Source organism: Notolabrus celidotus, chromosome 16 (genome assembly GCF_009762535.1).
Source record: "Notolabrus celidotus isolate fNotCel1 chromosome 16, fNotCel1.pri, whole genome shotgun sequence".
NCBI lineage: Eukaryota > Metazoa > Chordata > Actinopteri > Labriformes > Labridae > Notolabrus > Notolabrus celidotus.
The window spans coordinates 27,212,040-27,225,128 of record NC_048287.1 but is presented as its reverse complement, the minus strand read 5'-3'; the positions used below and the strand labels follow the sequence as shown (position 1 = coordinate 27,225,128).

The window sequence follows — 13,089 nt, the reverse complement described above, 5'->3', positions numbered from 1 at the left end:
AGAGAGTTCCAGATGGTAACAAGGCGAGCAGGGGGGGACAGTGAGATGGATGGAGGAGGAGGATCTGGGGGTGCGGACTGGTGTGGCAGTATGATGGAGGTCAGAGAGATATGGAGGGGTGAGGTTGTGTATGGCTTTGAAGGTGAGGAGAAGTAGGCTAGAACGGGGTTGGTTGTCACACTTTTTACGGTTTTTATGATTGCTCATCATTAAAACATCTTTCAGTAGTCTTTCCTTCATTAAATTGAAGCTTAAGGTGTTGGCGTGAAATGTGTATCCCTCTCATTTTCCAACTCAACTAGGCTACATGCAGTCACTGTCTGAGTTACAGTAATGGCAAATGTAGGGTCTGCACACTCCAACTAATTTCACACATATGATAACCAACCCCAAAGAGAATGTGACGACCAACCCCAACTGAAATTTTTTGCTAGCATCAAGGCTAACAACCATCTAACAACTAGTTAGCTAGCTAATAAGAATCTAAACTGTAGCTTTCCCCTCACACTTTGTAAGGTAACACTTGTTTTGTTATAAACCCATCGTTTAAAAGCCTAGAAGAAAAAAACTGAGGAGCTGAATATTTACAATTTGACATGAAAAAAACAAAAAGTCCTCTCACCTCAAGTTCAGCTGTCTTACTCCAGAGAAGACTATGTAGGTGAGCTCTGATCCTAATTCTGGAAATGTCCATACCCCAATTTGAGAGACAGCGCCCTCTGGTGGTGAGATATAACGAGTGTGACAACCAACCCGTGTGACAACCAACCCTGTTCTCCCCTATTTTGTAGTTGTTCCGGCATGTGATGAGAGCCAGTGGAGCTGTTGCAGGATGGGTGTGATGTAGTGGATGGAGGCGGTGCGTGTGATGATACGGGCGGCTGAATTTTGAACCAGTTGTAGTTTATGGAGTGTTTTGTGTGGGAGGCCAAACAGAAGGGAGTTGCAATAGTCCAAATGGGAGGTGACAAGGCTGTGAACAAGAATGGCAGTGGAGTGGGGAGTGAGTGAAGGACGGCGACGGTTAATATTATGTAGGTGGAAGTAGGCGGACCAGGTGACGTGGTTGATATGGGAGGTGAAGGAGAGGGTGGTGTCGAGGATGACACCCAGACTCTTAACCTGAGGGGAGGGGAAGAGGGGCAATTTGTCGATGGGAATAGAGAAGTTATGGAGTTTGTTTAATGTAGATTTTGTGCCAATTAAAAGAAGTTCAGTCTTATTTCTGTTTAATTTGTGGAAGTTTGTAAAGATGTAATATTCTTGTATATCATATTTGACTTTGAAAGGTAGCTCAACAGAGCACAACATTTAAATCTGCTGAAGTGAACTCGTTAAGAACTCAAAAGAAGACGTTTGTCCAAAGTCACCTTTTAAAGCACCAAAAAACCCTGATACTTATTGAAATGCAAAGAAGCTCCCAGCAGCCTCTTTAAACAACGCCAATGTAGATTTTAAAGCAGTGTTGAAATGGTTTTGCTACTTGCACTTGTCTCCTTCCAAGTATTGATTCAGTGAATCCATTTGCAATGCAATACAGCACCATCTAAAACAGCACGAGCTGAGTCTCCTCCATGCTTACAGGCTAACTGTTGTGTTGCTCATAATGATGCTGGCCTGTCTGTCTGCTTTTATGGTGACATCTTTGTTGACTGGTCTTCGTCTTACTGCCCTCTACTGGTCAGGCAGTGTAGTGAAATTACATTTTTTTGTCCATAAGTCACTGGATTGATTTCCACAATCTTCCTGAGACTTTGAAACACATACAACAATGGGGCCACAGGAACCATTCAGTTCCTGGAAGAGTACTTCTGGGGGCTAAATGTCCCCCAAACTCTTGGTCCAAATGCACCTCCAATAGTTCATTTGAATATATGTGCTGCCTCTAACAAGGCAAATAGCCAATCATGGTTTAGGCCCTGGTCCCCATTGACTGCCAATGAGCTTGTTGCAAAACGACGACAGAGAAAGACAGTTTGATATGCGCAGGGATAGCAAAAGTAAGCTGAACTCTGTAATGCACATTCATGTGTTTGGGATGACTTTCAAAGTCCATGTAATCACGTAAATGCAGCAACATTTCACAACCTGATTTGAAGACCACTCCACATCCACACCGAGCTGGAAACACCTGAGCAGTTGTTTTGACTGACAGTATGGACATTAAGGTAAGCCAAAGTAAAACAAGGATTACTTTTTTGTTCCTTTTATTTTGCAAAAGTAGACAAACAGAATCTCAAGTCACAACTGAGAGCATCGATTCAAGGAGAACAACACACCAAACAAAGACTGTGCAAACAGCAGAAAACAGATAACTTTTCTTTCATTGTTTTTTTTTTAAACAGCCGGCTTCATTGAAACATTTTACACTGCCCTGTAGTGTCTTAGACAAATTTACTGTAAACAGACTGCTGCAAACAAAAAACAACTGAGTGATGTTCGTGAAGTGTGAGTGATGAGAGGGGAAAGAGGTGGAAACTCCAAAATGAAGCTCAGCAGCTCTGTTCTGCTGCAGGTCTCCAACCTGTGGAGATGTGACCTTTAGAGATGTGAAGTCTTAAGTCTGATTGTTGGTTTGATTAAAGCTACAAGTGTCTCCACAGCAAAAGTCTTCTATCCCTAGTCCAAATGGTTTAAAATAAAAGTACAGTATGTATTCAGGGTGTAAATCTGTGAATGAAATGATGACAGGTGTCTTTTTTTATTCTTCTGACTCCGTGAGTCCGAGAGGATTCATTTTTTAAAACTGGTTTGATGAAATGTGTTTTTACGACATTTTTACACCACTCAAGTATTTCTCAAATGCAACCTGATATCAGAGTAGATAAAAAGTTCTCTATAAACAGTATAAAAAGGTCTCTCACTGCCCTTCCTCAGTCTGAATCATCCTCCTCTTCCTTCTCCTGAGGTAGAGTTGTTTTATCTCCTGGTGTCTGCTCATCTGAACCTTCCCTATCTTCCACCCGCACGGCGAGGTTTCGAACAAGCATGGCCTCCATCATGCTGTCATCCAGAGGGCTGCAGGAGAACCACACAGGGCTGCTGGGAACACAACTGCGATTTGGCTGAAGGTAAAACAAGTCAGGGTGATGCCTCACCGACTCCGAGCTGTGAGAGAAGAGACACAAAATTAAGACATAACCTTTGTGACACAGGACTACCCCCAGATCCGTGTCCGGTTCACCTCTGATCCACTGCGGTCCCGCTCTGTGCTCTCTCGTCCGTCAACACCCACTGGTTGCGTTTTCGGAATCCAGCACGGAGCAGGGCCGCAGGACAGCTGGAGTCATGTGACCGAGGTTTTCCAGAGGAAAATACTGAATCAAGAATTCTCCTCCTCCTCCTCTCCTAATCCATGTTGTCTTTATCAGCCTGTGAAAACCTGTGACTTAATGACTCCAGGCGTGCCTCCGCTCAAACTGACATTTTGAGCAGTCGGAATGCAACGGAGCGGATCCAGTGGAAGTTAACACATTGACTAGAGTAGAAACCTATCAGATCCGGTGCTGTGACGGATCAGAGACAGACCGGACATGGATCTTGGGCGTGACTGACTTCTGTAGCGAGCCTTTGCATGCCTAAAGTATAAAAAGTCAGAGCTACAAACCACTTGGAGAGGTAGAACTCGTAGAGTCTGACTGGACAGCGGAGAGGATTCTCTGTGTTCTCCGTCATTGTGGTGATACTGTCGTTTTTCTTGCGCTTCTGAGATGGGACGCCATCTTCATCTGAAAACACAAAAACACACAACTTCGGTAACTATTATAAAAACACAGACAAGCATAAGGCAGATATGTTTCCACACCGCCGCCTGTAAAACTGAATGTGTGGTGAAAAGGGACAAAAGGTGTAAGATGTTGACAACAATCAGCTGTTTCACTTCGGCTGTCGATCATTCTGGTACCTGACTCTGCTTCCTTTGTGGATTTTGGGAGACAGAAAAGCAGAAATCTGGTCTTGGTATTGTTCGGGTTGGTTTTTATGCGGCGCACGGCGTAGGCAAAGGACAGCTGGCGGTGCTGCTCCACCGTGGTGAAACCCAAGTACTTGCAGCAGAAGAAGAGCATAGTGTTGAGAAGGACGATAGGGGAGTACGCCCCCAGCTGCTTACACTCCCACAGAAACTCCTCCTCTACGTAGGAATGGGTGTAACCTGCAGAAGGGGGAGGAGTCATCTGTTATCAAGGATTAAAGGACTTCTGTCTCAGCAGGATGCAGAAAAACTGGTCCATGCATTTATCTTTAGCAGACTAGACTACTGTAACGGGGTCTTTACAGGACTCCCTAAAAAGTCCATCAGACGGCTGCAGCTCATACAGAATGCTGCTGCTCGAGTCCTAACAAGGACCAAGAAAGTAGTCCACATCACTCCAGTTCTTAGATCTCTACACTGGCTTCCTGTCTGTCAGAGAATAGACTTTAAAATCCTGCTGATGGTTTATAAAGCACTGAATGGTTTAGGCCCAAAATACAAAGATTAAATCAAAGATTAAGACTCTTATTTGCCACTGCCTTCCTATCTTAGCTCATTTTAACTCACTTTAAATGCTACTTTTAAATGTACTTTTAATATATTTCTAATTTTTCCTTTTCTTTTCTATGTTTCATTATATTTTTCATTTTAATTATGTTCTTTTATGCCTGTCTGAATGTTACCAATGCTTTTAATGTTTTAATGTAAAGCACATTGAGTTGCCCTCATGTATGAAATGCGCTTTACAAATAAAGCTGCCTTGCCTTGTTATACATCTGATCAAAGTGCATCGATCCCAGAGAGAAGCAATGACTCACCGCTAGCTGTGATTGAGGGTTTGAAACCTCTCAGGATCTTGGTGAACGCAGAGGAGAACTTGTTGTAGACTGAGTCACTGAATATGTTCTCCACACGACCGTTTTCAAACAGGTACTACAGACAAACAACAAAAAGCCATCAGACAAAAAACACTGTGAGCAAACACACTGCTGTCTTACATGATTTTGACTTCACTTTTGTGGAGCTGGCATGTCATCCATGTTTTATAAGAACTTGATGTATTAGCATGTGTTTAGTTTTTTCAGGTATTGTAGCTTAAGTATGTGTGTCTCATCTTGCCTGTTGTATGCAGAGACAGAGGTAGAACAGATTGTCAGGGGAATACGGCTCTCCATCCAGCTGCTTCAGCCCCTTAATGAAGCCACAGAGGCTGTTATTGAGCTCAGCCGCAGAGCAGAGAAGGATTTCCTCCTTTAATGCCGAAGCGGGAACTAACAGAGGAGAGAGTGAGAGGGTTTACTAGATGCTAGTTGCTAGATTCAGAAATTAGTAATCTGCGCTCAAAACTAACTAACTAATCGACTGTTTTTAAAGCTTTTACTCAACAACCAATCTACTCTTTTTATTCGTTTCACTTAAAGGTAAAAAAGTAAACATCTTCAATTCGTAACATGTTTAAATCTAAAATATCTCATTCTGGTCACACCAAACGATGAAGATAAGCTTGTTTCTAAATCAACAGAAAATTATTCTTTACAAAATACATGTCCTAAAAAGAAAGACATAGTTACATACAAGAAAGAAGTTTTGCTTGTGATCTCCTCTGCTGGATCCATCTATTCCAGGCGATGATCCCACACTGACTCTCCACTCTGCTATACCTCCTGTGCACAGCTTTAGAAAAGTCTCTATGAGGTGTCTCCTCTTCAGCCTCCTTAGAAAAATGCTGCAGCTTACGACCCTTCAAAAGGAGAGAGGAGACAAGGTTACCCCACAGAGAGATGATTCAATAACCTTGTTTTTGAAGTAGTAAGTTACCTTGTTCTTGTTGTGGACTTTCTCTGCAGTATGTGATGATGGAGCCGGTACAGGGACCTGGGAGTTCTGGTGATGCTCTCTTGTTTCAAGAGCAGAAGGAAGAGACTGATTGGTGAGCTCCCGCTGACGCTCACAGGTCGCATCCTTTTCTAGAACTGAAGATGGCTCCTCTGGTGGTTGAGTGAGCGACCCAAAGCTGGTATTAGCCCAAGTTTGTTCCAGGTTGTTGAAAGCGGCCCGTTGATCTGGATCCCAATCATCAGTGCGGTTATAGGAGTGCTCTGAAAGTAATAAGGAAAAGTTAACAATGAATAAATATTAAGTCAGAGAGTTTGAGTGTTCTTCTCTTTGTTTCATCAAAAGATTAAAACAGAGAGACAGCTGATCAATGAATCTGGATTTATTTTGTTGTTTCCAAATTTGTGATATTTACCTTGCATCATGGAAACTTCTTTATTAAAATCAGGTCTCAAATCAAGTCTCAACCTTTCAAAAAGATCTGATCCACTTTATGGTCGTTCAATTATGAGCCTTTATTTTTGTGTGGCTTTAAAATCTTAAGGAGCTTACATACTGCTAGGTCGTAACACAGGCAGAATAGTGGGAGGAAGATGGTGATGTGGAAGGAACAACCCTTTGTGTACGTGCATGTCTGAGTGTGTGCGCATGTGGTGCTCCAGCTGTGTGTTTACAAGCTGTACCTCTCGCACTTCTGCAATGCTCGTGTAATCAGTCACACAGCTTCTACCAACAGACCATACAGTGAAACAAGGCTCAGGTGCAACAGTATTATCACTTTACTCTCATCTAATGTCTTACCTGTTGGAATGAGGATTTCTTGTTGTTGTCCCTCTTCTGTTGCCACTCTGTCCTTTGTGAGGTAGAGCTCCTCCTTCAAAGAGTCAGGCTGGATCTCCTTCTTTGTGGGATTCACAACTTCGTCGAGGCTGTATGGTTTCCCAGGCAGAAACACGGGTACAGGCAGCTGTGGAAGGAACAGTTTGAGGAAAGGCTGTGAAATCTGACGCCAATAGCTGGAGGCGGTGCTGCTGGATCAATGCAACCAGACGAACATGCAGTTCATGCAGCTTTTCAGGACATTTAAAATTCACTGGAGAGGAGTCTAACATGAAACAATAACAGGAAATAAAGTGATGGGAGAAATGGGGGCAGGACAGGTTCCAGGTCAGGCTCAAACTTCAGCGTCTTTCACAAACATTTTATTTCATTTTTAGGAGCTCTTTCCCAGATTTGCTTGTTTAAGTTTCCCCTGTTGGAAGAAGGGGATGCTGAGTGGGGTTAGTCTTTGTAGGCAGAATATGACATTAAATCAAGCAGCAAAAGCCACAGTGTAATGTTGGATGACAGAGACCTACGCTATGATGACAGTTTTTATGTTTATATCAATGCTGCGTGCAAACAGAGGAATGTGCCGACTGTTCTCATCATGAAATAATTCTCCTTATACAAATTTGGGTGTTTTATTCCCTCTGTTTCTTATTACTCTTCCCGGTTTGTACTGATTGCATGATATAAACGTCATCAACGCACGCCCACTTGCTTTATTTATCACAAATATTTCCACTCTGTTGAGGGCTAGCAGGAAAAAGTCTGTTTCACTGTTTCAATTCTGCAGAAGCTACATTTTAAGTTTCACAAAGAATATCATAACTTGTTCAAAACGTGAAAAGAGGAGGGCTTATAGTTGTTTCTTTGATATGAGAGCATCAGGAAAGATGAACTACTTGAGAAATCTGGACAGAAGCGTACAACTTCAGTCTCAAATAGTTTCCTTGACAGGCATAGATCATTTGAAAGCATTACCTGTTCCAGCTACTGCATCATTTGATAAAACCAATTAATGTCAAGTCTGAGAGCTGTTTTCCTACAGTGTGAAGCTCTGATATTTATGCGACTCCCAAGCCTCGTCTTACATACCGGTATGGGCAGGCCTACAGGCGTGGGTGTGTACTGGCTGTACATGTTCAGTGGCAGAGGAACGTAAACCGGCACTGGAACAGGCAGGACTCTGGGTATTGTTTCAAAGTTGTCTGCAAACAACAGAGAAAACAACAGATATATATATTCATTGGCTCATATAATTCAGAATTAACCACATGATGCATTTGGCTGATAATGAAAGATCCCTCAGGGGAGATGTTACCTGTCTGTGCCCCGGTGCTAACGGTCTGTGTCGTACAGGAGACTCCTTTGTTATGGACTAACGGTGTGCAGAGCGTGGACTTGTTCTTCAGGTCTTTAGAAACAGTTTGAACACTGGCCTGAAGAATAAATAAATCATAACTTTTAAACTTCTACAACAAATAAAGTAATCTCTCTCTCTCTCTCTCTCTCTCTCTCTCTCTCTCTCTCTCTCTCTCTCTCTCTCTCTCTCTCTCTCTCTCTCTCTCTCTCTCTCTCTCTCTCTCTCTCTCTCTCTCTCTCTCTCTCTCTCTCTCTCTCTCTCTCTCTCTCTCTCTCTCTCTCTCTCTCTCTCTCTCTCTCTCTCTCTCTCTCTCTCTGTGTACGGTCTAGACCTTCTCTGTTTGTAAAAGCATCTTCAGATAATGTTTGTTGTGATTTGGCGCTGCACAAATAAAGATTGATTAACTTACATGTCCAACAACCTGTGTTTGAAAGTCAAGGGGGGGCACTGTGGAGAAATGAAACAGAGTTTGAATCAAACAAACAGCAGCTGACACAAAGAGAAGAAGCCACGTTTGCCTCTCACAGGTAAACACTGTTCTACCGTTCATACGTACGTGATGTCTGTGTGCTTGAATCACACTGTGTAGAGCTGGCTGAGACACTGTTCTGTTTAGCTCCAGCAAGTGAAACGACATTAGCGATGACCGGGGAGGACTCTGCTGTGCGGACAGGAAACAAAGAGGGACTCCGAGTGATCTATTTATTTAACCCTTTATACAACAAGCAACAACAAAAGTCAAACTGATGATTCACAGACTGATCTGATTCCCTGAAAAACACACAACATGGCTTACAACTGCTAAAGGTTTAATCAAGCTTAACCTCAGGTATTTGTCATTTGTTAATTACTAATGTTCATATGGGATAACAATGAAGTAGCAATAACTTGGACATAACTGCAGTCTTTCTAAAATGCATTGATCCAGAATAGAACAAAAAACTTTTTCATCGTTTTTGGACTTTTCAGAACTTTGTCAGGGAAATAAATAGAGCATTGGGGGAGTCTGCTAAAACTTTAAAGGCTGATATTTACACCTCTGTATCATCTTGTCTTTGATATAAACATCACAGATTATGGGAAAAGTCATCCCACCGCTGTGCCAATTTAGGATGTAGTAACAGAGGCGTTACTACATGGCAAGGTGGGATCCCTGTGAAGGACTGAGTGTGTGTATGTGTGGCCCAATCTCAATGTCCTTCCTAAGCTCTGAGCCCTGAGCCCTTCTTGACTTAATTGACGTCAGCTGGAAAGTGATTGAGGGCTGGAGGCTGTAAGGGCTCAAACTGTAGAACTATTACACAATTTTTACTTTCTACAAATTCAAGGTGCTTGAGGAATCACTGACTGTCATGTGATCCAGGCTCTTACCGTACAGACTGCTTAACCATACAATTTAAAATGCATAAATAGGCTATATAACATAAGTACATTAATTATACTGTATACAGACATGTGTGAAGATGAATAGATTAAGGCTGTATCTATATTTATACTTACATGCAAACTATTTTGCCTGTATATTTCATTGCAACTTTCATGCTTCTTTTTTACTGTCGTTTACCTTTCCATGCTCGCAGGTTTCCCCTGGGAATCCCGTGTTTCACGTCCCAATGCTATGAACTATGGGTAATTCCCTTACGCTAAGTCTGCAAAAATGCCCACTTACGGAAAGGGGGCATAAAGGGCTCAAAAAGTCTGAGAGAGATCCCTCACACACTTGAAGATTTGACAGTGGGACAGCCCTAAGCCCTCACGGACTTAGCGGGAACGCGCCTCAAAGTCAGTGAGCGCTTGAGGGTGGACATTGAGATTGAGCCTGTGTGTGGAGCTCCTGCCCAAGTGCTTCCATAACCCCCATACTGTGATGTGAAATCACTCACTAGGAAACCAATACTAATCTGTCGCAGGACTGATGTGAAAGTACAAAGGCAGGATGATGGCAGAACTGTGTTAAAAAGACATCAATATCTTCCTCTGGTCCTTTAGGGTTTTCTTTGAGCTCAAACAAAAGTGAAATCTGGAGATTCTCATCTCTCACATCCCTGTGTCTGTCTAATCATAAGAACACAGAACAACAACACGGCAAAGACAGCGACAGTTCATACCTGTGGGGGCCACCAGGATCTTTCCATTGCAGAAATGTTGGACACAGGTAAGGTCACAGAAGTATTTGACCTCTCCAACAAGGGGAAGACTCTGGCTCAGTTTACCTTGCTGACCACAGAAGTCGCACTCGGAAAGCTGAAGGAGAGCAGAGGATAACAGACTCAGAACTTTGAAAGGTACAACTTTAAGACGTACTTTATACATTCAAGACTGAAGCTTATGATCATTTATATTTATAATCTGAGTAATGATTTTTTGTTCTACAAAATGCTTAATTTTCCAGAGCTCATGATGGCCTCTACAACTTCCAACAGTCAGAAACACTCAGTGATCTTTCCTGGAAAAAGATGAGAAAAGCAGCAAGTGTTCATACTAAATATTGATGTCTCAACTACTTGTCAAATTTAAGAATAATTTAACTCTAATGTTTTTAAATGATATTGCTCTTTTGTATTTGTTCTGTCTGTTTACCCCTTGTTAATGTCAGTATGGATGTGAGGTGTGTGTGAAGTGATCAATGTTCTGGGGTGGGTGGGATCTTAAGGGTGTTTTTGTTATTGTGTTTTATAACATCATCCACAGAGCTATGCTCCAACTACTACAGACGTACCTCAAAACCTACTGTGTTTGTCTGTGCATAAAAAAACAATAAAGAAACTTTGGAATAAGAAAAATGTATCTAAATAATAATTGTATGTCTACATCAAGAACATCAGAAGAAGCAGGAAGAATAGCTTAATGAAAAGCTGAATCAAATTAAACTCTGTGTGTTTTATGATCCCAAAGAACAAGTAAAAACCAAAAAGTTAATTCAGACGGACAAACTCTTTTTAGTTTTTCCCTTCAAGTTCTTTATTGGCTTTGTTCTGCCTTCATTGAGAGGACAGGACAGAACGTATGCTGCCTGCTTGGAGGACCACAGCCCCTGTAAGCAGGATGCGTGATTTCACAGCTCAACCAATCCTTTGTAAAATGTGACGTACCTCGTGAAAATCCAAAGACAACAATCATTTCTAATACTTAAGAGATCGGACACGAATACATTCAGTTCCCTCTCTTGAAAGAAGAACAAACTTACACTTTCCAATCCCAGTTTTGACTGATCCAGTCTGACTTCTACATTACTCGCCCTGAGCTCATTAAAAATGAATACTACAAAAAAGAACCCACATATCACGGCTGATACCTACATGTCTGAAGAGCAAACCGTATTTCAGCTTGCAGTTTTCAGAGCAGAACCTTTCCACGACGCGTCTGTACCGCTCCTTCACAACCGTCTTAGAGATGGAGAGGCAGTAAGCACACGACTGACAGTAGTTACCCCACTGTTTCTTCAGGTCCTGGTGGAAATGCATCTTGCATCCTGGTAGGAGAGACAGGAGAATGTCCACAGTGTGATTTTATTATTTTCTTAATATAGCAGCAGTTTAAGTCGCAGCTCAAATGGGAACAAAGCCGCAGAAAATGTTCACATCAGTCAAACTATGAGGCGAAGGTGGTTCTTTAAACATGAGTCTGCATGATCTTGAATTTACAGGAGTTATCTTATAAATTAAATCATGATAAAACGATAAAATGAGCTCCCTTGTGTCTATCAGAGTTCCTGTCTTTTTTTTTGTCTTTCAAAGCACTTTGTAGACCTCCGTCAATAAAGGTGCTGAATGGATAAAGTTACAGTTATTAGTATGATCTCTCTACAGCTGAAGCAAGGCCAAGTTATGCTGCTTTAGACGTACCATCGCTGCAGAAGAAGCATTCTTTTCCATTGACCCTCTTCGTGATTTTGACGATCCTTTCATTCTTACACTGCTCACACTCTCCAAAGAGGTTGTACAGCCTCTTGAACTCTTCAGAACAGGACGGGCTGCACACAAAACTAATTTTACCCTGTGTGCACACAAACATATGTCAGAGAGTAAACCTTGAAATAACATGTAACTCAATTAGTTTACAGGCGTAACTCGAGGACACTTCCTCAGTAGAGGTCACAGAGAAGACTAACACATCTTAACAGCTAGTAAACAAACCTGCTTCTTCACATGAAGTATCAATTTAAAAAAAAAAAGATCAAGCACACCTTCTCCTGGATGACTTTGGGTGTAGTTCTTATCATTCGTACACAATATGCACAAACAAGTTTCTCAGGTGGTTTGAGGATATCTCTCTGGGTTTGTTCAGAAGCTTCAGCCACGTTAATGTTAACAGTTTTGTTTTTGGTGGCCTGTTTAAAGAAAACAAACAGCAAAGGTTAAAAGCAGAGGGTTTTAACAGCACATGTGGTCATAAAGTCATAATTCTAATGATATTAACACGTATTCATAAAACCCTGATCTTAATGCAGTCACAGAGAGCTTCACAAAAGAGAAGACTGGACACCTAAAACTCCCTATTCCGATTCACAGACTCCACCACAAACTTTAACAGGATAATAAGCGATGACTGAGAGAGACTGTGTCTAAACATTTGTCCTTAAAGGAAAATAATTGTATGTACGTTTTCTTCTTTACAAACAGCTAAGGGTTATTTTACCTTAAAATCTATGGCGCAGCTTTGAGAGCAAAAGCTTCTGACGGAGGCATCCGACATGGAGAAATGGCAGGCTGGTAATCCGTTCTTTCCACAGTTGCTACAATTTATAGGATCGCCTGTGGAGAAAAAGATGTTCAATGAAAGAAAATTGGCAAGCTGGTTTAAGTTTATACTAATCCAGTAAGTATTAATATCACATGAATTCAACAAACAACCACGGATGAAAGCAGGGATTTGGATTTTTTTTGGAAGTAGACGTTTCTTGGTGGGGCAGCTTCAAGCTTCAAGGTGCAGCTTCATGTTCTATGTCATGTTGTTCCAAGTGACTTAAGAATCTTTATTTTTCTCCTTTCACTTTTTGAAATTTCTTTTTGGACAGTGGTTTATACTACAGAGCATTTAGACCAAAACAGGTTCCTTTCCTCAGCCGTCCTCAGGTCTTTCAAAATTATCA

The 13,089-nt window shown here is 41.7% G+C and overlaps 1 protein-coding gene across 4 annotated transcripts in view; it reads right to left on the bottom strand.

The window, feature by feature from the left end:
- Nucleotides 1-2,190: 2,190 nt before the first annotated feature.
- The window catches only part of LOC117827743, a 42,581-nt gene continuing 31,682 nt past the window's right edge, over nucleotides 2,191-13,089 (bottom strand). For 2 of the 4 annotated variants that reach the window (XM_034704470.1, XM_034704472.1), the window contains exons 29-45: nucleotides 12,636-12,751; nucleotides 12,184-12,327; nucleotides 11,843-11,993; nucleotides 11,297-11,469; nucleotides 10,106-10,241; nucleotides 8,554-8,658; nucleotides 8,407-8,444; nucleotides 7,956-8,073; nucleotides 7,730-7,842; nucleotides 6,611-6,776; nucleotides 5,792-6,072; nucleotides 5,549-5,714; nucleotides 5,093-5,244; nucleotides 4,792-4,906; nucleotides 3,905-4,153; nucleotides 3,608-3,728; nucleotides 2,191-3,108 (exon numbers count right to left, since the gene is read on the bottom strand). In XM_034704470.1, coding sequence (XP_034560361.1) covers nucleotides 2,874-3,108; nucleotides 3,608-3,728; nucleotides 3,905-4,153; nucleotides 4,792-4,906; nucleotides 5,093-5,244; nucleotides 5,549-5,714; nucleotides 5,792-6,072; nucleotides 6,611-6,776; nucleotides 7,730-7,842; nucleotides 7,956-8,073; nucleotides 8,407-8,444; nucleotides 8,554-8,658; nucleotides 10,106-10,241; nucleotides 11,297-11,469; nucleotides 11,843-11,993; nucleotides 12,184-12,327; nucleotides 12,636-12,751 — 2,579 coding nt within the window. In that variant the 3' untranslated portion in view covers nucleotides 2,191-2,873. The remainder of the gene's footprint in view (nucleotides 3,109-3,607; nucleotides 3,729-3,904; nucleotides 4,154-4,791; nucleotides 4,907-5,092; nucleotides 5,245-5,548; nucleotides 5,715-5,791; nucleotides 6,073-6,610; nucleotides 6,777-7,729; nucleotides 7,843-7,955; nucleotides 8,074-8,406; nucleotides 8,445-8,553; nucleotides 8,659-10,105; nucleotides 10,242-11,296; nucleotides 11,470-11,842; nucleotides 11,994-12,183; nucleotides 12,328-12,635; nucleotides 12,752-13,089) is intronic. The other 2 variants (XM_034704471.1, XM_034704473.1) reach the window with 1 other exon arrangement.